The sequence below is a fragment of the Gopherus flavomarginatus genome, chromosome 5 (genome assembly GCF_025201925.1).
Source record: "Gopherus flavomarginatus isolate rGopFla2 chromosome 5, rGopFla2.mat.asm, whole genome shotgun sequence".
Taxonomy (NCBI): domain Eukaryota; kingdom Metazoa; phylum Chordata; order Testudines; family Testudinidae; genus Gopherus; species Gopherus flavomarginatus.
This window is the reverse complement of record NC_066621.1, coordinates 151,344,520-151,368,186: the sequence shown is the minus strand read 5'-3', so window position 1 is coordinate 151,368,186 and position 23,667 is coordinate 151,344,520. Positions and strand designations below refer to the sequence as shown.

Here is a 23,667-nt window from a genome sequence, read left to right as displayed (position 1 = left end):
GTGGGGTCCCTCCAGCCCCTCATTTTTGGGAAGGCTCCGACACTCTTGGGACATTGTGGCTTAAAATTTTTTTTCAAGACTCTTTTTCAAATAGATAGACACAAAAATGGACTATGTGCGCTCAGTAAGCTGGCCCCTTTTCTGGGTATGTTGGGGCTTTGATAAAGGAAGAGAAAAGGGTTTTGAGGAATTCAAACATCTTAAGGTAAAACAAAATTCCATTGTTAAACGCATCGGGGACATGGAGTGTTATTAGAAAGGGGCTCCTATATTACCTGAAAGACACAGGGTGCAGAGCAAGAGGATATAATCTGCCAAGTCTTGAGAAATTATAGTTGGTGGTAACTACAGACTATTTAGTCAAGTCTGCTTTGCCCTAAAAAAAAAGAGAGAAAAAGAGCGAAGGCAAGGTAGGACGTAGCCCATGGGGATACAGTAGTATGGTTTAGGACTGTGCAGATCTTAATGGCATGTTGTAGGGTCCCTGGGCTGGAACCGAGGTAGAGGATGGGCCTGAGTTCCCTTATCAGCCACTGTGGAAGTGGCACTGTTAAGGAGCAGTGCCTCATCATGAGAGGCTTTGATACATGCACCCCCCTGGAAGGGGAAAATTACAGTGACCTGGCCAGAGGGCCAAGCCACAAAACGGGAGCACTTGAGTCCTGAAGGAGTGAGACTGAGAGAAGCGACGGAGTCAGCAGGAAGGGGCATCCGATGGGCAGAGCTAATCCCCAGAAGTGGCCAGAAGCAGGCGCTCCAGCAGTGGGTAAAGCATCCGTGACAGGGCGCCAAGAGGGGCCGCTGAGAGGAATAACCCATCCCCTTATTATTTTGGCCACAAATTAGGCCTTGTTTCCAACACAATACTTGTAGTTGATTAATTTCCGGACCCACATTTTCTTATTTTCCAAGCATGATCTTAATACAGTCCTTCAGTTAGATCAGTGGGCTTTTTCGTTTGGACTAATTCAGTTTTTCTCTTGCGCCTCCTTATGACCAGGGGTGAAAGTAACGTAAAGGACTTGCTGGTACTCTGGAATCCTGAGGAGGGGCGTGGCCTCCACCGGAAGAGGCGGAGCCCGGGGCTAGGGCTGTGATAGCAGCAGCTGGGAGCCTCAAGCCCTTTAAATCACCCCCTGAGCTCCCAGCTGCAGAGGTGGCTTGGAGCCCTGGGGTTCAGGAGCAATTTAGATGGGGGGATTTAAAGGGCCTGGGGTTCTAGCTGCTGCTACTGCAGCAGAGCCCCAAGCCCTTTAAATTGGCAACGGAGCCCCAGGGCTCCAGCAGCAGGGCCCGGGGCTCCGGCTGCCGCTACCTTCCAGTTCCCTTTAAATCATCTCGGGAGCCCAGCTGCCAGAGCCCTGGGGTAGCGGCAGCAGGCCTCTGGTGGCTATTTAAAGGGCCCAGGGTGGTAGAGGCAGCGGGAGCCCCGAACCCTTTCAATAGCCACCAGAGCCCAGCCACTACCCCAAGGCTCCGGCAGGCTCTGGGGGCTATTTAAAGGGCCTGGGCCCTTTAAATTGTCCCTGGAGCCCTGGGGTAGTGGCAGTAGGGCTCCAGAGGTGATTTAAAGGACCTGGGGCTGTAGCGGCAGCAGGAGCCGTGGGTCCTTTAAAACGCCACTCAAGCCCCGCAGCTGCTACCCCAGGGCTCTGGCAGCAGGGCTCTGGCAGCAATTTAAAGGGCCGGGCTCCAGCCCTTTAATTTGCTGCCTCAGGAAGCTGGTTCACCCTGGTATGGCTCACCAGCTCTTACCAGCAGAGGAGGCAGGTTTGTAGAAATTTTGGTGGTGCCCAGAACCTGCCCCTGCCCAAACTCTGCCCCCCTAAACTCCACCCCCACCTGCCCAAGACTCTGGGAGGGAGTTTGGGTGGGGGAGGAGGTCTGGAGTGCAGGCCCTGGGCTGGGGGAGGGGTGTAGGGTGCAGGCTCTGGGAGGGAGTTTGGGGATGGGAGGGAGTGTGGAGGGAGGGGTTGCAAGTTCTGGGAGGAAGTTTAGGGATAAGGGGGTGCAGGGGTGAGGGCTGTGGGGTGAGGCTGGGGTGGATTTGGGATGTGGCTGGGGATGAGGGCTTTGGGGTGTGGGAGGGGACTCAGGGCTGAGGCAGAGGATTAGGGTGCAGGGGTGTGAGGGCTCTGGATGGGGCTGGAGATGAGGGGTTTGGGGTGTTGGAGAGGCTCAGGGCTAGGACAGAGGGCTGGGGTATGGGGGGATGAGGGCTCTGGCTGGGGGTGTGGGCTTTGGGGTGGGGCAGGGCTAGGGATGAGTTTGGGGTGCAGGCAGGCTCCCCTGGGACTGGAGTCAGAGAGAAGGACTCCCCCCAGCCATCTTCCTGCTGGCAGCAGCGAACTCTGGGGTAGGGACCCCCTCCCCCCCCCGCAGCAAACTCACTCCCCCACTGTCACTGCACGTGCTCCTAGGGCCCCTCTCAGGTCCAGGAATCCCCCTTGCCTCCCCTGTGGTGGGTGCCATGCCGGAAGTGGGGGGGGGTCTGCCATTACATGTGCGCCTCCCCCCCTGCAGCTGCCCCTCACTGTAGCCTCACTGGGGCTGCCCCTTGCACAATGTGGGGCAAGAGCAGTGACTGCGGGCAGGGGGGCAACTGTACCAGTGGAGGGTCCCACTGGAAAATGAAAGGGTCCGATGGGGAAGGGCAGCCTGCCCTGGCAGTAGTGGAGGGGGACACTAGGACTCTGTGGCAGCAGTTAACGCAGGCAGGCACCATGGAGCTGCAGGGGACAGGGAGAGACAAACGCTCTGCTCCAGGACCCAGGGAGATGCATGGGGGCAGCAAAGGGGGGCCGTGGCACACTCGGGGAGGTTCGGAGGGGGGCAGTAAGGGGGAGACCCGGCCCTGAACATTCATGAAGCTGGGCTCCTGGACCCTCAGTTTTGCTGGAGCCCAGAGGTGGAGTCAGAGAGGGAGAGAATGCTCCATTTTCTTGCTGGTAGCTACTGCACTTTTTCTTACCGGTCCTCCGTACCTGCCCGTACCCGCTTACTTTCACCTCTGCTTATAACATTCTCTATTAAAAATCGCGTGATCTACTGGTCATGGTCAATTGCCAAGCAGGCAAAAACTTCTAGGCCCATTTGTCACAAAAGACTATTATCGCTCGAGGTGCTGATATGGATCTCCCCTTTGCCCATAGTGTTTGAGCTCTGTGACTTAGGGCGGAAGGTCTATTGACACACACACTCAGTGAGTTATCGGCTGCAGCTAAGAAGCAGGACAGTCATGTGGGCACATTCTTGGTTTTGTTACTCAGCAACAATGCTTGGACACAGCCAGTTTAGCTTGCACAACATGGAAGGTGACCTGCGACGGGGAAAAATGGATTTGGTGCCCTTTTTTGGCTTCTTTCTGATGAGGGAAGGGAGGCTGAAAGCTTTGGGTTTTCAGATTATTTTTGACATGAGAAATTCAGGCCTGGTGTCGCCTGTTTTTGTGGAGGGCTGGGGAAGCAGCTGGGTTCTCTGACCGCACAGAGCTTTGCATTTCCATTAGGAAATGTTACTGTGTTTGAACCTGGCTGGGGGGGCTTGAGTTAGCTGGCACAGTGCAGAAGGCAGCATCCTTAGCTCAGGTTCTCCAGCTGGATAGGAAGAGAAGCCCACAGCTACCCTGGAAGGTGGAGCCCATTAATTCGGAGGGAAACTGATTTTTATTCACTCTGTTTAAAACATGGGGGCTTGTTCATTAACACCTATCTCACACAAACGCTTAATGAACAGTGGGGAAGGAAAACTCCCCACACTGGAGAGTCCCTCCATGCCCCAGCCAGGCCTTTTTCTCCAGTGCCCTTCAGGCCGAGGGGCAGCCCCCATTTCAAGCCCCCCAACCCCTCCCTTTGGGGGCTGACCGTTCTCCACACCCCCAGCAACCAACCCGCACATGAAGTTGGCGGCACTTCAGGGCAGGAAGGACTCACTCCCATAGCAGCAGCAGGGCGGTTTCCTCCCTTGATCATTTGTTGGAGTCCCTGGTTTGGGGCCTTCCCCGTGTCCCACCTTCTGCTCCACGCTCCACCCCCTGGGCCATGGGAGGCTGAGCCCTGCCCCGTCTCCAAGCGCTCGCTGCTTTGGCTCCTCCAGGGGAGGGAGACGTCCAGAGAGGAGAGGGACGCGCAGGCTTGGGGGTGTCGCTCCTCCTAAGGTAAGGGAAGCGGAACAGCGTCCTCAGCCCTTGTCCCCACCACAGAGGCGCCGGGGGTCCTGCTTCTGCCCCTCGTTGTGGATTATCCGTCCAGTGCCCGCTCTGCAGCCTGGTGTCTACACTGGAACCCCAGCACCCCGGGAACACGCTGCAGGCGCCAGATCCCAGCCCTGCAGGGCGCCAGTGGCTCGTGTGGACAAGGTTCAGCTTTCTCAGCCCGTCCGCCTCTGCTGCTCCTGCGGCGGGTCCCCCCTTTTCCTGCCCCAGCAGAGAGCTGCAGGCAGGGGGCGGCGATCCGTCCCTCCCGCCCCCCGGCCGGCGGGGCGGCCGCTTTCCCGCACCGATCTGGTGTCTTCGCCCCCCCACCTGCTCCCAGGGAGGCTCCACAAAGTCTCTCGCTGGCCCCGGGCTCCGGGACGGGCGCTCCCCGCGCCGGGCTCCGGCTCCGCATCTTCCAGCGGTTGCGGGGCAGGAGCCGATCCGGCGTGGTGAAGGGTACTGCTCCCGTAGGCGTGCGCTACCGGCAGCGCGTCCTGAGGCTGTAGACGCTGCTGTTGTATAAAGCTGCTCCCCGCTGTAGCAAGTGCCGACAGGTCGCAGTTTCTTACACTGTCTTCTGTGTGAAATTGCTGCGTGTAGAAATGTGCCATCTGCTGCAGGTAGTGCCACGCATCGATTGTAAGAAGCAGCTTCTGTAAAAAGATGCTGCTTTCTTTGTACGTGCTTGAAAACTGTTATCGAATTTCTGTGCCCTTCTCTCAATCCTATGCCCTTCTCTGTCGTTAAGATTTTGACTAGAAACATATCCCCATGGCATTGCTATGCCCGGTTTATTGGGCGTTATGTCCATCTAGGCTTCATTTCCATAGTTGGTTTATGAGAAGGTCATTAGGCTTGTTACACTGTTAAAGAAAGCGATCAGGTTGGTTTTACATGTGAGAATGCCTCAAATACCCTTTTTAGCAAAGTTTGACCTTTCCCTGCTGAGGGTAGCACCGGCCTACAGGCAGCATTTTCACACACAGACCTGAGTGTATGAAACTGCAAACTATAGGGATGTGATCCCTGTAGCACTGCAATGTGACGAAGCTAATTCAATTGCAGGCAGCAACACATCCCTATAGTTTCCAGTTTCATACTTGTGTGTGTGTGAGAAACTGCTGCCTGTAGGAATTAGCTTCATCACATTGCAGTGCTCCTGGTAGCAGCACATCCCTAGTTTGCAGTTTCATAGTTGCAAAGAGTCCTGAGGCATCTTATAGACTAACAGACGTTTTGGAGTATGAGCTTTCGTGGGTGAAAACCCACTTCGTCAGATGCAGCATCTGAGGAAGTGGGTATTCACCCACGAAAGCTCATGCTCCAAAACGTCTGTTAGTCTATAAGGTGCCACAGGATTCTTTGCTGCTTTTACAGATCCAGACTAACACGGCTACCCCTCTGATACTTGAGTTTCATAGTTGTAGCTGATTCCTACAGAGAGCAGTCTCACGTGCATACAGGTTGGATAAACACAGTCAACAGCCTTCTTGCATAAGGTCTATATTGGCTATGTCGTATCCATATCATAAGCATCTTTTCATAAAGAATGTAGAGTAGAATGTCACACCCCACATGTATGTTTGCAGATCAGCAAACATACAAGGAACATGCACCTTTGGGTGCAAACGCTCATGACAATAGTGCAGAGCCGTGCAAGCTCCATGAGTCTGTGCGAGATGGCAGACAGTGAGGAGGGCCAGGCAGGTTGGTGGGTTTAGAAGAAACAGGGCCACCCAGAGGGGTGGGCAAATGGGGCAATTTGCCCCAGGCCCCGGACCCTGCAGGGGCCCCCATGAGAATATAGTATTCTATAGTATTGCAACTTTTTTTTATGGAAGGGGTCCCCGAAATTGCTTTGCCCCAGACTCCCTGAATCCTCTGGGCGGCCCTGAGAAAAAAAGGTGTAAACATTATGTATACGTTTATGCGTTAAAAGAAGTTTGATCCCCTGGCCACAACCACCCCTGTCTGACTTGTTTGGTACCCAGCATACACTGCCAAACCAAAGCCTCCCAAAATACAGAGCATACATACAAAATACATGGAAAATACAAGTGACATAGTAACCATAGTGACTCGATGGTGACATAACGTGAGTTAATCCACACTTAAACTGTAGGTACGGCCTTAGGTATATGAAATGTTTGGGAGTATGAGGGTAGCCTACGTTTCATTCCGGTGTTTAGGCTCAAGGCATTTGAACTGGCCTTACTGCACCCTACAGGCTCAGGAACAAAGAGGCACAAAAAAAAATCTCATTTATTCGTTACCATTTCTTGACTTGAGGGTGTCTAACTCATGCTCCATACGCCGTAAGTAGCACATTTCTACGGGACCAATATCCTTCCAGCAAGTGAACGGGGCAGGGCCAGGCTGCGAGCCGGGCGGGGCGGTCCCTGCTCCGCGGGGAGGTGCCCGCCTTCTGCCCAGGAGCTGTCCTGGGGGCACTGGTGGGAAAGTGGGGGCTGCCCGCCATGGGGCTGGGGTCCTGTCTGGGGAGGTTCTGGCTGGCGCTGGGGTCCGCCCTGGTCCTCACCCTGCCCCTCAGCGAAGGCAGCCCCTGCCCAAGTGGGATGTCGCTTGTGCTGCTGTTCAGCCAGCAGTAGCCCCCACTGAGCCTCCAGCTGCTGAGGGATCCCCAGAGTGCTGCCCAGCTGCCCCTCAGGGGAGAGAGGGAAGGGATAGTTCAGTGGTTTGAGCATTGGCTTGCTAAACCCAGGGTTGTGAGTTCAATCCCTGAGGGGACCACTTAGGAATCTGGGGCAAAATCAGTACTTTGTCCTGCTGGTGAAGGCAGGGGGCTGGACTTGATTATCTTTGGTCCTTTCCAGTTCTAGGAGATAGGATATCTCCTATTATTATATCCTCTCCCCCTATTTCTCACATGGGGAAACTGAGGCACAGAGCCTGTGACAGAATTAGAATCAGTCCGGGCCCTGTGTCTAGTGCATGGAATCTGCCTCTCAGCTAAACTATTGGGCCGTTCTGTGGGGCGAATGTAAATCCTATGTTTCCCCCTCTTTGGTCCCCCGCTTGTGGGAGTGTGAGTAGCACAAATGAATAGCATGAGGAACCAGCCACCTGGCTGTGGTTTCTGGCAGTTACATGCAGCGTCAACACTTCAGTTAAATCTGTTGTAGTAATGAATGGTGCCCTTATGCTTTGCGTTGCTTGGAAATTTTGTGTGTGTGTGTGTGTGTGTGTGTGTGTGTGTGTGTGTGTGTGTGTGTGTGTGTGTGTGTGTGTGTGTGTGTGTGTGTGTGTGTGTGTGTGTGTGTGTGTGTGTGTGTGTCCCCGTCCCTCTCTGCTTTTCCTCTCCTCCACTCCGTATAGCTACACAAGCCTTTTAGCTGATGAGATTCAGGAATATTAAAATGGCCAAATTTCTGTGACTCTCCGTAGGAGCAGGATTGAACATTTATATTCATGTTTATGTTTGGTTGTGAGATGTGTAGCTTAGGATGGTGGTTCTCAGCTTTTTCCATACTGGGGTCCCCCTTTCAACCCTGCGATCCCCTGTCCTCTAGCTGGAATCCCTCCTGGCAGGGTGGTCATGCCCACCCACGCTGAGAATTCATGCCCGAAGACACAGACTGGAAACTAATGCGTGTGTCCTAAAATTGAAGACCTTTGCTAGTGTAACACCCCGGATGTAAGCACACAAGCTGGGGATTTAAAAGGTTCTTAAATCCATGTTAACTTGCCCACGTTGCAGGTACCTTATAGTAAGTAGCAACTTAGATAGTGATAAACACTCTGAGCATGCCAGGAATGCTGATAATTTTATTTCCTGGCATTCCTGTGTTCATTGCAGCCTGACTGCTGTATTAAGCAAGGGTTTTGTACTGAATTCTCTTTTGTGAAAATGGAGGCAGGCAGGCGGGCGGGCGGGCATGCTGCGGGGCAGCTGGGGTTGTGCAATTCAGTGATTGGGTTCACCTCAAACTTTCCAAAACACAAAGGTCTGATGCCCAGCATGGAAAGGGTCAGGCCGCGAGGGGAGATTTGGGGGGAGCTGTGAGTGGAAGAAGTGGTGCTAATGAACATTGTCATGTGACTTCTTTAATTCTGGTGCTTCTGAATCTTCACTCTCCCTTGGGTGCGTGCATGTACACACAGAGCTGGAGCAGTGGGTGGGTGGGAAAGCAGCCCGCAGGGTGAGGGATCTCAAAGGGCCATTCTGTTTCCTGCAGCAGCAGCTGTGCTAGGTAGCCAAAGAGCAGAGTGGCAGCTGCTTGTCACAGCATGCAGCGGGAGGAGGGAGTGCCGAGATGGCCAGGGGTGCTGATGGTGGAATTGATGCAGAGCCATCTGTGGGGGTGGGGCTCTATTACCACAGGATTCCTGGTGCTTTTGAGACAATCCTTTGATGGCACCTAGCTCATGGCGCATTGAAACCCAAGGGTTAATTACAGCTTTCGCCATGGCTCTGAAAACTACAACAGCCTTTGCTGACAAAACATTATTATCTATGCAGAGCTAGGTTCAAATATCAAACAAAACATTCCTGCAGCGATGAGATGTGAGGAGTTGTTGGTTTTCACAGAGCATGAGGAAGGGATGTTGCCAACTCTCTCAGCTTTATCGCAAGTTTCAGGATATTTGGTATCTCTGCCTAAAGCCCCAGCTCTGGGAGTCACGTGATATGTGAGAATTGGATTCCATTTGAAACAGGAAGCTTCTAGCCCAGGGGCTGCTAACCTGAGCCTGAGAAGGAGCCAGAATTTACCAATGTACATTGACAAAGAGCCACAGTAATATATCAGCAGCGCCCCGTCAGCTCCCCCACCCCGCTGCCAGTGCCTCCCACCCACCAGCAGCCCCACTGATCAGTGCCTCCCGCTTGCTCCCCGCACCTCCTGATCAGCTGTTTTGTGGTGTGCAGGAGGCTCTGCGGGGAGGAGTGAGGGCACTGCAGGCTCAGAGGAGGGGGTGGGAAGGGGTGGAGTGGGGGCAGGGCCTGTGGCAGAGCCAGGGGCTGAGCAATGAGCACCCCCCCGGCACCATGGAAAGTTGGTGCCTGTAGCTCCAGCCCTGGAGTTTGTGCCGGTACAAGGAGCCGCATATTAATTTCTGAAGAGCTGCATGGGGCTCCGGAGCCCCAGGTTGGCCACCCCTGTTCTCGCCCTCACAGCTGCAGAGAAAATCCTAAAAATGTGAATACTAAAGATGCAAAAAGCAGATGGCAAATACAAAGACCCAAAAAGGAATATTTATCTTAAAAATTAAGATTAAAAAAAAAGTGTCTTGATTTTAGGGGGCCCTGATCATTGGTTTAAGAACACTCAGGTTGGCAGTACTGATAAGGGCAAACATTTTCATAATCTGTGTAGCAGATGGGCCAGATCTCCAGTGGCATCATTAAGATGATGCCTCTCAGCATTGGAATCTTGTTCCACTGCTGTTCCCCTTTTTCTGAGACTCTTCCCTTCCCCCCCTTCAACCCTCCCAGTTGACATACAAAATGTAAGGCCCCAATCATCTGCACATGGAATCCTCACTGATTTTAGGAAGAGTTTACTATTTACTAACGCAGCCAGCGGTCGCTTGACACCTCGCAATGCACGATAGGGCCCAAAGGGCTTGCGTTGACTTCAGTGGGCTTTGGATCTCACATACAGGCCTCGCAGTATTGATTCGTCAGAGACAAAACACCACCCCCAGCTTTGCCAGTTTAGCCTGGCACGGGGCAGACAGACAAATGCCACCTGGGCTGCATTAACAGTGCCACCCGGCAGACTCGACCTGCAAGCTGGCTGTCTAGTAGCTTGAGAACTCACCTCGGGCTCTGTGTTGTAACTTGCAGTGTGCAGTGGGAGAAGTCTTCCAATCTCAACAACAACACAGCAGAGCTGGAGAGCTTCCTGCAAACCTCCAGGCCAGGGGGAGGGGAAGAAATTGGGACCTAAATAGTTTGGTCCCCTTTCAGTAGTGCTTTGGCCTGTGCTTTTAACCAGCGGAAGGAGTTGTCGTTTCTCCTTCGTTCCATCAGTGGTTTGCCCCCGAGCTATACTGAGAGCCTCTGGATGTCCATGCTGTGTGTCCATGCTGAACGAAAGGGGAACCCCATTCTGAATCAGCTATGCTACTGGGTTCTGCTCCACTGCAGCTCTGACGTTCCCGCCTCGTTCTGAGGCTGCTGTCCCATCATCTTGTCTGCTGGCAGAGCAGCTCGTCCCAAAGGAACCAGACATCCTGTGTGACTGTGGCCAAGTCACTTCTCCCCACCCCCCCTCGGGCCTCAGTTTCCCCTCTCCTCTTTTGTCTCTCTTAGCTGTTTTGATTGTAAATGGTTCCAAATAGGAATTCTCTCGCTGTGGGCTTCTCTATGCTAGAAAAGTGGGTTGAGGTTAGGTTGGAGTGTGTTAACTAACCTCCACTTACTCACAACCCGTCCTCGTGTGGCTGCATTGCAACATCCCTAGCCTTCCCAGAGCAGGTCCAAATGTCCTCATTATTCTAGCGTAGACCCACCCTAGGTTTGTGTACAGCCCCTAGCACAAGGGGCCGCCTGATATCAGTTGGATCTTCCAGGTACTTCCCATAATACAGATCAATAATTGTGTTGCTCATAGGACAATTTTTGCACACACACTTGTGCTTCCAGTTGATTGAATTAATGCATTTAAATGTGTTTTGCATGGTGAATTTCTAGCATCTGTGAGTGTGCAAACATTGCAGATCCTGGTGTATGCACACTGAGACATGGAGGCTCTCCTGTTCAATGAGTTGTAGGATTGTGGCCGTAATGGTAATACTCTTAAACACTGACTTGCATAATGATCAACTCTCCTTTGGTTGGATATGGTGATGGGATCCGTTTCTGGTGAGGGGAAATCAGAGTTACTGCAATCTTCAAGGCATGTGCGGTGAGGGTCTACTGCAGGGGTGGGGAAACTTTTTGGCCCGAGGGCTACATCTGGGTTTGGAAATTGTATGATGGGCCATGAATGCTCATGAAATTGGGGGTTGGGGTGCGGGAGGGGGTGAGGGCTCCAGCTGGGAGTGCAGGCTTTGGGGTAGGGCCAAAAATGAGGAGTTCAAGGTATGGGAGGTGGTTCCGAGCTGGGGAAGAGGGTTGGGATGCAGGGAGGGGGTTCTGACTGGGGGTGCAGGCTCTGGGGTGGGGCTGAGAATGAGAGGTTGGGGGTGCAGGAGGGTGCTCCGGGCTGGGACCGACGGGTTTGGAGGGCTCCGGCTGCTTTCCTCCAGTAGCTCCCGGAAGCAGCAGTATATCCCCTCTCCGGCTCCTATGCAGAGGGGCAGCCAGTCAGCTCTGCATGCTGCCCCGTCTGCAGGTGCTGCCCCCGCAGCTCCCATTGGCTGCGGGTTTCAGGCCAATGGGAGTTGCAGGGGTGGTGCTTGGGGCAGGGGCAGTGTGCGGAACCCCTGGCTGCCCCTACACGTAGGAACTGGGGGGATGGACATGCCATTGCTTCTGGGAGCAGTGTGTTACATAGCACCTAGGAGCCCTGGTCAAGGACCAGGACCTCAGTGTGCTAGGTGCTGTCCAAACACAGAACAAAAAGACAGTCAGGACCAGGGGTGAAAGTAACTTACAGGATTTACCTGTACTGCTGGAGTCCTGAGGGGGGCGTGGCCTCATCCGGAAAAGGTGGGGCCTCTGAAGTTTTAAAGGCCCTGGGGCACCGGCTGTGGCTGGGAATCAACCCGGGGCTCCCAGCTGTAGAGGTGGCTGGGAGCCTCCAGGGCTCACAGGCAAATTAAAGGGCTCGGGGCTCCAGCCACCGCAGAGCTCAGGGTCCTTTAAATCCCCACTGCAGCTCCAGCTGGGATTTAAAGGCAGCTGTGGGGAGCTCCGAGCCCTTTAAATCCCGGCCCCAGCCCATCCACCGGAGCCGCGGGCGGGATTTAAAGAGCTCGGAGCTCCCCGCTGACGCGGGGAGCCCAGAGCCCTTTTAATCCAGGTGTGGAAGCCGGTGCAGTCTGGCATGGTGTACTGGCTCTTGCCGGTACGCCGAATTGGACTGTACCGGCTTACTTTCACCTCTGGTCAGAACCAAACAGAATAACTGCCCCCACGTTACTAGCTGCGTTGCAGTGATTCCTGCTTATGGCAGAGGATGTTCGTGCAGTTCAGCCAAGCAGCTAGCAAAGACGTTCTCTGTCCCAGCTCAGTGCCAGTGTAACTGTTTCTGTTGCTGGGTAAATGTAATTTTTTCCTTTGCTGGCCTCAGTGTTAGTCGTGGTTAGAGCCCAAATCATGTTTAGAGCCCGATTTTGGTTCCCTTTGGTAGAATTGTTCACCTAAAGAGCAGGTGCAGTTTTGAGTTGCAGGGACGTACAGTGATGACTGTTGCTGTATTAACAACTTAAGGGCTCTCGCTAAAGTCAGTGGGAATTTTGCAGCTAGTATACTGCTAGAGAGGCAGTGTATCCTAGTGGCTAGAGCACTGGCCTGGGACTCAAAGGACCTACATTTATTCCTGGCTCTGCCACTGTCCTTTCTTTATTAGTGATGGAAGGAGAATCCTACTCCATCTGAGAGCCGTTGATCAAAATAAGTGAAGTCCTGACTCATATTTGTGCCACGCCTTAGCTGAAGGCTACACAGATCAGCCAGGCATTTTACCAAGCGAGGTTACTATGGAGATATCCCTGAACTTTAAAAAAAATAATAATAAAAAATAAATCCATTACGTAGTTTGTGGTTTTTGCTCCAGAAACTTTGGGCTGCCTTTTTTATTTTTTTTTTAAGTATGTCGAAACATCCACTGTGGTGGGGGATGGGAGGTGAATAGTCTCTGAGGTTTGTACTTGTGTCTCCTAGGATGAGAGTCACAACCACTCACGTGACAAATGTAGATGAAAACTTGTTATGCGTCTGAATTATTGAAACAAGCCGTCGTGAGACTTAAAATGCAGCTACAGTCAGGGGAAAGAATGAAATAAAACGGCACCTTCTTATTGCACCAAGCTGATCTGCCCACTTCATTGACACAAACCATCTTCTACAGCTCACAGCTGGAGCGTGCTGCATTCCGTTCTGCCTAATGCAGGATGCTGAATTTCTCTCACATGCTGTTTGCTCCGGTTCCTGAACCTTGCTTGTCCGTACTGGTTTAAACCAGTTGCAATTCCTCCAGGCAGAGACTTTGTCTTGCTATGTGACTGTAAAGTGTCCCTCATCCCTGCAGCACTACAGAAATAATAATTAGAGTGCTAGCAAATCTTGGGTTGCAAAATCTTCATTCCGGCAAGCAGGAAGAACAGAGTCAGTGGGGCTTCTCTTTCCTTTTTCCGATTGAGTTTTCAATTTGGCAGAAGTCTTGATTTGCAAAGATAACAAACTTGACGTGTCCTTATTTGCAGACTGAATATGGAGCTTCGATGCTATTTATGTCTGCAACTATAACTGTGTGTTACCACTTACTGATACGAATCTGTTTCCAACTGCTATGGCCGGAGGAAAACATTGTGATGAAAAGTATTTGACAAAAAGAAGAACCTAAAGCTGACTACTGTACGTGCAGCTCTATCTTTTGCTACTTATACACTGCACAGGGCCAGGTTCTGATTTCTGTAACAGTGATGTATAGCCAGAGTCACTTCCTTGACTTCAGGGGCGTTACTCTGGACTTCCACCAATGGCACAGATATTGGAACTGGCTTTACACTTTATCAGAACTGGCAGCCATTCAAAAAATGCATAAATAAATCAGAACACAGTTTGTGGAAAGGCTGAAATCTTGTTATCTAACAAAGATTCAGTAAGGGCTTGGCTACACTGGAGAGTTACAACGCTGGTGGTGGCTTTACAGCACTGTAACTCACTCACCATCCACACTGGCAAGGCACAGCGCTGTATCTCCCTGGCTACAGCACTGGTTGTACTCCACTTCTACAAGAGGAATGAAACTGTCAGTACAAAAATCATCTCAAGTGCAAATTATAGTTATTTGGGAAATGACAGCCAATAGAAACACAGATATTACAGCCTCTCAGATTTTTTTCATACTGTCGATCTGGGAGATCCATTAATTAAAAGGACTCACCTCTATTGGAAAGACAGAAATTCAGCCATGCTTGTTCTCTTACTGTGGCCCTGATTCAGCAATATACATGTGCTTAATTCTGAGATCATTGGGATTACTCTGGTGTTTAAGGATGTGCTGAATCAGGACTTGTATAACTGAATAAGCTGCTGTACATGACTGCTATGTGTTTAAACAGTATTTCTTTAACTGGATTTTAAGCCCCCACAGATGATACACTTCAGATTGGTGTCCATCTCTCCAGGAAAGATAACTGTATTGATTCAAGTCCCATACAGCAAAGCCCTTGCCAAGATAATGGCCCTTGCATGCATATCTCACAATGTAGCAACTCCCCATTTAAATTGCAGTCTTGAGCACTGAAGATTCCAGTGATGATTAGCCTCCTTCCCATTAAAGTCTAATATAGAGAATAACAACATTGTCTAAATAAAGGGGCACTAATTTTAAACATCAGTCCAGGTACAGCAGTGTAACATCTAGTATGGTACTGCTATCTCCCCATTTAATATTTATCTAACAATGTTTCGTATAGATGTCATTAGTCCTTGGGGTAGGTAAGAGACATTCTCTCTGGAAATAGCAATGCTTTGAGGTGAAAATTGGCAAGCAAGACATAGGGGATAGATTCTTCAGGACATATTAAATATAAACTTGTGTGACTTTTAAAAATGCAATGCTGAGATCTGTATCTTGTAGATGGAATGTGGGGAAAATAAGTATTAACTGTCTCCTTTGTCTTTGTTTCAGGAAAATGGCAGACGGTTTTTCTGTAAGTCCTGACTTTTTAAAGAAAATTCATGATCTTTGAGCATTATAAACGATGTTGCCTTGTACTAAAGCGTATGGTTTCTGTGGAAGCTAGATTTCCTCATCTTTTCTAAGCTGTATAAAACTCCTCAAAACTAAATTCAGCTCTTAATCTGTACATTTAGTGCTGAAATAATCCGTCCTCCACATCTCAGGTTGGGCATCCAAAATCACTGGCTGCTCATGAATATTTAGGGTTGTGTGCACTATCCCTGCTCTCACTGACTTCAATGGGAAGATTTTCATTGGTGTCATTGGGAGTGGGACCAGGCTCGTGGCCATTATTCTGGCTTTCAATTGTACGTTTATTACCATAAACACAACACACTGCAGCTTGCTAGAGCGTGGTGCTTCCCAGGGTTGTGAAGCCCCTTGCTACCACCTGCCCTTAGCGGGAGGGAGTCTTGTCTGTGCCTACTCTGGATCAGCTCCCTGATTCCATTGGCCTCTTGCAACACAAGCTGCCTTCCAGGTCTCTGCAGGCCTTGTGTTCTCTGGACAGATTAGCAGCCCCCGAATCCTCATGGTGGGTCCCTCTGAAGTGCCCAGTCCCTGATCCACTGATCACTCACAGAACTCTCAGGTCCTCTACTCCCAAGGGAATAGCACATGCCAGCTTACAAGATTCAACTCTGGATCATCAATCTGCTGAAAACACAGCGCTTAGATATATTTATAGTGAAAACAAGTTTATCATCGAAGAGCGGATAATAACTAAGAATATTGGTAATAAATGGTTACATATTAAACAAAATTATAACATGCAATCTAGTTAAACTTAACTCACAAGACTTTTCCTGTCTCAGGATAGCTTAACTCCAAGTCCTTTTCCCACTGTTTTCAGCCAGGATGGCTGAAATCCCGTTTCAAAAGGTCAAGCCTGTTGGCAATGTGCCTTCACAGATTGAAGGCTGCCAGAGCATCTTTCTGCACCCTCCCCCATCAAATATACCATAACAGATCTTTTGAGATTCATCTGAAAACCGGGATCCCTCCTCAATTTGCCTCTTCCTCTTAATTTCCTTCTGAAGTCTCCACAACCTCTTCATTAGCATTTGACTCAGTGTGTTAATAGACTTCTACTGTAAGACACACAATGGTCCAGCAGGGAGATAAACATCTCCTCTTCCTGTCTGGAGAAATTTGCCTCAAGGGACACTGCCTAGAAAGCATAATTTACTGCATATGTGTAACTCTTCACATGTTCCATACATACATCCCATGATGATGATGATAACCAGTGTGCCACAGATTTTTCATTAGAGACCTTACGTGTCTTTATTTTGGCGAACCCAGGGGATCCCTGAGCCCTCTGCCAGTTGGCATCCAAAGTCTTTGGGTCATATAGAGACACTCCAGAGTAGCCTGTACTCCAAGCCAATGTCCCCTTCTTTCTAACCTCTCTAGGGCTCTCTCCCCAATCCCACTCTGGACCTCAAGGCTCTGTCCAGTGACAGGCCAGATCCTGTAGTTTGTGAAACACATTCCAAACCCTCTCTCCTGGACAAGAAGTAGAATGATAATGACCCTGCTGTTCGATGTTCTGGTCTCTGCCTGTCCTCTCTCCCCATAAAGCACCAAGAGACACAAGCATGTAAGGAATCAAAACAGACTCACGTTGGCTGGCAGGATGCAATGGTAGCATACTGATGATGTTTTATCTTCCTTCCAGTTATCTGATGCTTTATCTGGAGCCGGTAACACAAACCCAAATGCTCCTCCAAACCAAGGCTGGCCTGCTGGTCCCTGGGGAAATCAACCTGCTGGTCCTGGAGCCTATCCTGGAGCGCCGGGGGCCTATCCTGGAGCCCCAGGGGCCTATCCTGGAGCACCGGGAGCCTACCCTGGAGCGCCAGGGGCCTACCCTGGAGCGCCGGGAGCCTACCCTGGAGCACCGGGGGCCTATCCTGGAGCACCGGGGGCCTATCCTGGAGCACCACCTGCCCCTGGACAACCCCCAAGTGGATCTGGAGCACCTCCTACTGCACCACAATTTGGACCTGGATTTGGATCTGTCCCTCAGCCAGGGGGACCTACTGCGCCACTGGTGACAGCTATATAATTTTCTCAAACAATCTGCAGTGTCTGATAGGTTGAGAACAGGAAGGACCTGGCTGACCAAGAGTGCAGTAGACAGAGTATGAATTAGGAACCGGAGCACTTGTGGCTCAATCTTGCAAGGTGCAGAATCTTTCCTGGAAGGTGCAAAGTGCCCCCCTGTCTACCAGCATCCATAGGCATTGAGAGTACTCAGCCCCCTACAGGATCAGGCCCATAGTGCTGTCACCCGCCCTTTAGAGTGCTAGTGTTACTGCCTGGAAGGTGAACGTGCCAGTGTGCATCCCTGGTCCTTCATGGTGAGTAAGGAGATGTTACAGAGCTGGGATCTTGCTGGAAGAAACTGATCGCTCTGAAAAATACCACACTCCTTGTTGTCACCTTGCATCTAAATTGTTCCTGAACATTTTCATTCCTGAGGAACAATCCACTATTGCAATATCTAAAACAAACTTCCCAGAAAATATCAGTTATGCCCTTTTGTTCCAGGCAAACTTGTTTCCTTGACAGAGATCTTAAGTCATTAGCTCCCAGCTACATTTATATTGTAAAGCACCAGTAACTGAGAAGTCTTTAGTCAGTGTCCCTTTAACGCTAGGGAGGGGCAAGAGGGGCTCAGGGGTAGTTTTCCTGCGTGGGTCAGACAGCCGGGTGTCTAGCAGTCTCCTGAGGAGCCTGTTGTGTTCCTCTGATCACTATCAAGTTATGAGACCTTAGGATTTGTCTGTGTATTTTTATATATGTGGTTTTAAATGTTGGCTGCGAGTCTGCTTCTTGCTGATGAAACATCCATGTTCTTTCACAGAGAGTCCCCTTTGACCTGCCCTTGCACACCGGCCTCGTGCCTCGCTTCTTGATCACCATCGTGGGGATGGTGAATCCAAACCCCAAAAGGTAAAGTGAGCCGGGGCAGTGGGTGTCCAATGGGCTAGATTGTGCTTTGCTCTGCGCCCCCATGTGGGAGCAGAAAGGGGAGGTAGAACCCACTGGACAGCTGGCGGGGGCGTGTGTGTGAGGGTGCAGTCGTCACTGGGTGCTGGTCGCTTCCATCAGGGATGGGGCATGGGTACAACCGTGTCTCTGTCCTCACTGATGTGGGAGCCAGCATAAGGGCTGCCACTATTTCCTGCTGGTACAGGCCAGCCTTGAATTACTGTCCCACTCTGGGCAGGGATGGACGACTGAGCCTCTGAGGTGTCCACGGCTACTCCTGGATGGGTGCAGCTCACACGACAGCCCGTGCCCAAGGTGGTGCCTAAAGGCACAGGTCGGACCTGTCGACGCACCCCAGGGGATCGAAGGTGTTGCTATGACAATTCAGAGTGGAACTGTAAAAGCAGCAAAGAATCTTGTGGCACCTTATAGACTAACAGACGTTTTGGAGCATGAGCTTTCGTGGGTGAATACCCACTTCGTTGGATGCATGCATCTGTCCCTCAGCCAGGGGGACGTACTGCGCCACTGGAAGATGCATGCATCCAATGAAGTGGGTATTCACCCACGAAAGCTCATGCTCCAAAACGTCTGTTAGTCTATAAGGTGCCACAGGACTCTCCTGCTTTTACAGATCCAGACTAACACGGCTACCCCTCTGATACTTGACAGAGTGGAACTGTATTTTTAGCTGCGGCTAAAGCCTTCTCCAGCTGGATTTTGGTTAACGGTGGCGAAGCAGGGGGTGTAGTAATTGAATTTGCACTAGAGTTTGGTGTGAACAAAGCTCCACTTGACCTTTGTGCCCCAGAGCGGCTCCCCTAACACCACACTGGGAGCATCACACAGACACCAGGGCAGCACGCGGGAGTAACCCCACTGGACAGGCTGATCAGATCAGAGAGGCCCAGGCTTAGCATCTGGGGACAGGAGATTACTCTGAGCCTGATGGGTGGGAAGGGGGAAGTTCCAGCTTGCTCAGCTGCTGTGGAAGCCAACCCTGGGCGGGAGGCAGCCCGCTGCTGCTGCAGCCAGGTGCTCTCCCAAGCAGCATCTGCTTCCTGATGAATTGCCCAGTATGTCCTTTTATTAAGCAGAAGTTTCTCAAACTGTCCCTTATACATGCAAACTGGCCTGTGGAAGGTGCTATAGAAGCAGCCATTCAGATGAGGGGTTCACAGGGGAAGCCATGAGTATGGGGCAGGAACAGTCAGCCAGTCAGAGTGCAGTTTGTAGTGTGCTGTGTTTGTAATTTTAGACACTGTGACAAAGTTCCTCCTCTACCTTGGTGGGTCCTGTGCTTATTGGCAGAGTTTGCTCACCTCAGTGATCTTCCCCACAGTCTGGGTCAACTTTTCCTGTGTCTGATCAGGAGTTGGGAGGTTTGGGGGGAACCTTGGCCCGCCCGCTACTCCAGGTTCCAGCCCAGGGCCCTGTGGATTGCAGCTGTCTATAGTGCCTCCTGTAACAGCTGCATGACAGTTACAACTCCCTAGGCTACTTCGCTATGGCCTTCTCCAAACACCTTCTTTATCCTCACCACAGGACCTTCCTCCTGGTGTCTGATAACACTTGTGTTCCTCAATCCTCTAGCAGCACAGCCTCTCACACTCAGGTCCTTGTGCCTCTTGCTCCCAGCTCCTCACACACACTTCCTCTCGTCTGGCTCTCCCCTCCCTGACTGGAGTGAGCTTCTTTTTAAACCCAGGTGCCCTGATTAGCCTGCCTTGATTGGCTGCAGGTGTTCTAATCAGCCTGTCTGCCTTAATTGGTTCTAGCAGGTTCCTGATTACTCTAGTGCAGCCCCTGCTCTGGTCACTCAGGGAACAGAAAACAACTCATCCAGTGACCAGTATATTTGCCCTCTACCAGACTGCTGTACCCCACTGGCCTGGGTCTGTCACAGCACACATAAGGTGACCAGACAGCAAATGTGAAAAATTGGGACGGGGGTGTGGGGCAACTGGAGCCTATACAAGAAAAAGACCCAAAAATCAGGACTGTCCCTATAAAGTTGGGACACCTGGCCACCCTAGACACACAGGGAGTTGCTGACATGCTAAGTCAGTGAAAGCAGGAACCCGGGCTGTGTGTTTCATTACAACCATAAAACTTGACTTACTCCTCTGCTTTCTGCGACTAAAGGTGACCGCTGTAGGAAATAGCCTACGAGCTGTGCGGCAATACAGTTCAGGGGTTGTGGAAAGAGAAGTTATCTATCTCTTGCAGATTTTCACTGGATTTCAAGAAAGGGCATGACATTGCCTTCCACTTTAATCCCCGCTTCACCGAGGAGAACACACCAGTCATTGTCTGTAACTCAATGATTCAGAATAACTGGGGAAAGGAGGAGAGAACCGCTCCCAGGTTTCCATTTGGAGCTGGCAAACCTTTTAAGGTATAAACTAAACTTTACCCAGCAGGCCTGGTGGAACACAAACTTTAAATGTGTATTTTCTAAATATCCATGCCTAAATACCATATACTGGACAGGAATGTTCACTGACTTCAGTGCCCCGTTGCAAAAAGGGCACCACCGTGGTATGAACTGGCCCTTGTCTTTAGCAATCTAGGCGAATGGGCATAAACAAGAAGCTGCCCTTTCAGCCCTACAGGTGGTCCTTCCAGCAGCCCTGGGAGGCTCACCTGGCTATTGTCTGTTTTGGTGAACAGAGGCCTTAAATGCCAGGGCTGTCATGCTGGTACCTTTCAACAGCACTAAATTCAAAAGCCACATGTGCGTTACATTCCTTCTGATGCCAAGACTGTGTAAATGCAATAGCAGTAGCTGCTCTGTGGTGCAGTGTGGCAGATATGGGTCCTTACCAGCCAGGGCTGGCCATAGAGGACAAGCCAAGGGCCATGGAGCAAAGGCTTTGCTGATTGCACAAAGGAGAAAGTCCAGTGAGTCTGATTATAAAGAAACCTGCTTTAGTAAGGGGCATGTTAAGGTGGGTCTTACCTTAATTAGCAACTTTATAAAATGTGACCGTTCCCTAACTTTCTCAACTGCTCCTGCCAAGGCTCAGGGCATAGCTTTTACTCCCTCAAAACTCCCCCCGCCCCCCATTCATGTTGCCTCTCTTTAAGAGTTACTAATTGGGCTGTAATCATAGCCTGATGGTGCAGATCAGGGAGGTCTCCCAGCAGACCACAGGGAAAGCCAGCTGATGCAGAAAACTGCTTGTCAAGGAACCCTTTCTACAGAACACTTGAGTGCAGGGATTGGCAAACTTTGGCATATGGCTTGCCAGGGCAAGCAGCCTGGCAGGCCGGGCAGGTTTGTTTACTTGCTGCGTCCCCAGGATCAGCCAATCGGGGCTCCCACTGGCCGCGGTTTGCCATTCCAGGCCAATGGGGGTTGCGGGAAGCGATGTGGGCTGACGGATGTGCTGGCCACCCTTCCTGCAGCCCCCATTGGCCTGGAATAGCGAACTACAGCCAGTGGGAACCGCAATCAGCTGAACCTGGGGACACAGCAGGTAAACAAACTGGCCTGGCCCACCAGGCTGCTTACCCTGGCAAGCCACGTGTCAGAGGTAACCGATCCCTGGTTTAGTGTTTGGTCAAAGCCAGGCTGACAAGGTAAATGTGCTGCAGCCTCTCAAGGGTTAGCAGATCCTTGCTGCTCACACAGGGGCTGGAGCAGAGTACCAAAGGGGTGTGCCTTCACCCCACCTGGCTAGCTACCACAGGGAAAAGTCTCTACTATAGGAAGCAAATGGCCTGTTACCATTGATTTGTGCTTGGAGTGTGGTGGTTTGGTGGATAAAAAAAACAAGCCCTGAAGCTTGGAGTATTTTTTTCCCTTCCCTGGCTGGTGAAACAGCTCCCCAGTTTACACATCACTACTGGAACGTATGGAAGTAGAGTTACAGGCTCCAGGGCCCCTGCTTGCTCAATGTTTAAAACAGCCTTGCAAAGCTCTGCTCGACCCAGGCAAGTAAAACAGCAGGTTGTTGAGCAGGTGTCTGGACTGCTACATATTCTTGACCATTTTACAAGGGAGCCTGGGCTTTACCAGGGAACTAACTCCCAGGATAGCATGCAGTGGTAGAGGTGGCGGACAAGACTCAAGTGTTACTGAACTAGTCCTTATAAGGGAGAAGGGACTGAACAAACACTTGGCTTCAGTTAGGGAAGAGATGCAGGATTAAGTGCTTGTGAAAGGTATCAGAGCTTGACAGCGAGGTCCTCCGTCCACGGAACTGGCACAGCATGGATGTCAGCCTCACCGCAAAGCTTCCCCACCAGCTTTGGAGGGAGGATGGCTCCTGAGGGATACTTTAATCTGAGTCTTTGGTCAGTGGAATGGCAGCAGAAAGGCAAATTGTCTATTGCAAAAAAAAAAAAAAAATGGCCATTACCCTTCCACTGCCAACTTGTTTCACATGCACTGCTAGCAGATGCCAGTGTGACAATGGTATTAGCCTAGGCTTGATTCAGAACAGTGGCCCTAGTCCCTCTAGCCTGAGACCTAGTCCCTGAAACAAATGCAATGTTAAACTCATCTGTTTGCTCACATTTTTCAGATCCACATTCTGTGTGAGACAGATCATTTCAAGGTAGCTGTCAATGATGCTCACTTGCTGCAGTTCAACTACCGGCTGAAGAACCTGAATGAAATCACCACACTCAGCATTGGTGGGGACATCTCTCTCACCAGCGTTACACCTGCTATGATATGAGTGGGGTTTTGTAGTGCAACCTTCACCCCAAGAAACATACTCCTGCCATTTCTTGAATAGCAGTTAGCCTTAAAAAAAATTGCTGGCTTCATTTATCCTTTGTACAATAAACTTAATAAAAATACTTGTACTAGAAGTGAAATTTGCTTCCATGTTATTTAAAAAGAGTATCAGAAAATGGGTACAAAAAGCTTTCCTAGCAAGCCACCAAAGTTTAAATATGGCAAGAATTTAGGTAATGCATATTAAAGGCCAGAAGGGGTGTCTACCAAAGGACAGAACAGATGAACTAGAGCTTTGGCCTGGGCCCACCCAGAGAAATGAGGACCTCAGTGGGAGAACAGCCTGATGCATGTGACCATTGGTCCCAAGAGTAAAAACAAACAGCCAGGTCCACTTTCTTTGCTTCTACAGGAAGCATAACTGGAGCATTCACCAACCCCCTACTTGAACTCAATTTAGAAGGAAGCCTACTGCAAGATGGACTGCAATGTTTTGGCCAGGTAAAGCACAATACGGCTCTCCACTCACCCCCGTTAGCTGAAGATATTAGGAATAAATTAGGCTTAAGAAAAGTTACTCTAGAATTGCAGCTATTGGGCAAAAAAGAAAAAAAAAATCAAATCTGGAAAGACCTTTTCAGACAAGCTAAAAGCTTAAGCATGTCCAAAAACTAATTTTATCTACTCCTGCAGCATTTAAAACTAATGAAATTTAAATGGTAAGTCTTAAAGTTGAAGATAAAAGTTAATTAAAAGTTGCAGCAGTCCAGCCTGACCTAGCTTATTTGGAAAAAAAAAAAAAAAAAAAATGCAGATATCCTCCTTCTAATGGTCCATCTTCTCTGACAAGCTGAGGCTGAGAGAACGAGACAGGTTACACTTAATATAGGAAAAGCATGAGGTTCAATAGTAACCTAGTTTACAAAACATGGAATAAAAACTAAGTTGAAAACTTGATTAAT

At 50.4% G+C, this 23,667-nt stretch overlaps 1 protein-coding gene across 1 annotated transcript; it reads left to right on the top strand.

Moving 5' to 3' along the window:
* Nucleotides 1-3,990: 3,990 nt before the first annotated feature.
* LGALS3 (galectin 3) lies at nt 3,991-22,839 on the top strand. The gene is made up of 6 exons (XM_050952734.1): nt 3,991-4,156; nt 14,965-14,986; nt 16,697-17,071; nt 17,888-17,976; nt 20,245-20,413; nt 22,548-22,839. Exons 2-6 carry the CDS (start codon nt 14,969-14,971, stop codon nt 22,701-22,703), a joined length of 807 nt encoding a protein of 268 aa, XP_050808691.1. The 5' UTR covers nt 3,991-4,156; nt 14,965-14,968; the 3' UTR covers nt 22,704-22,839.
* The last annotated feature ends 828 nt before the right edge of the window (nt 22,840-23,667 follow it).

Bases quoted from the DNA above. Each gene is read 5' to 3' on its own strand.
- LGALS3 (XM_050952734.1), top strand. The intron at 17,977-20,244 runs GTAAAGTGAGCC...TATCTCTTGCAG, and splicing joins GTGAATCCAAACCCCAAAAG to ATTTTCACTGGATTTCAAGA. The intron at 20,414-22,547 runs GTATAAACTAAA...CACATTTTTCAG, and splicing joins GAGCTGGCAAACCTTTTAAG to ATCCACATTCTGTGTGAGAC.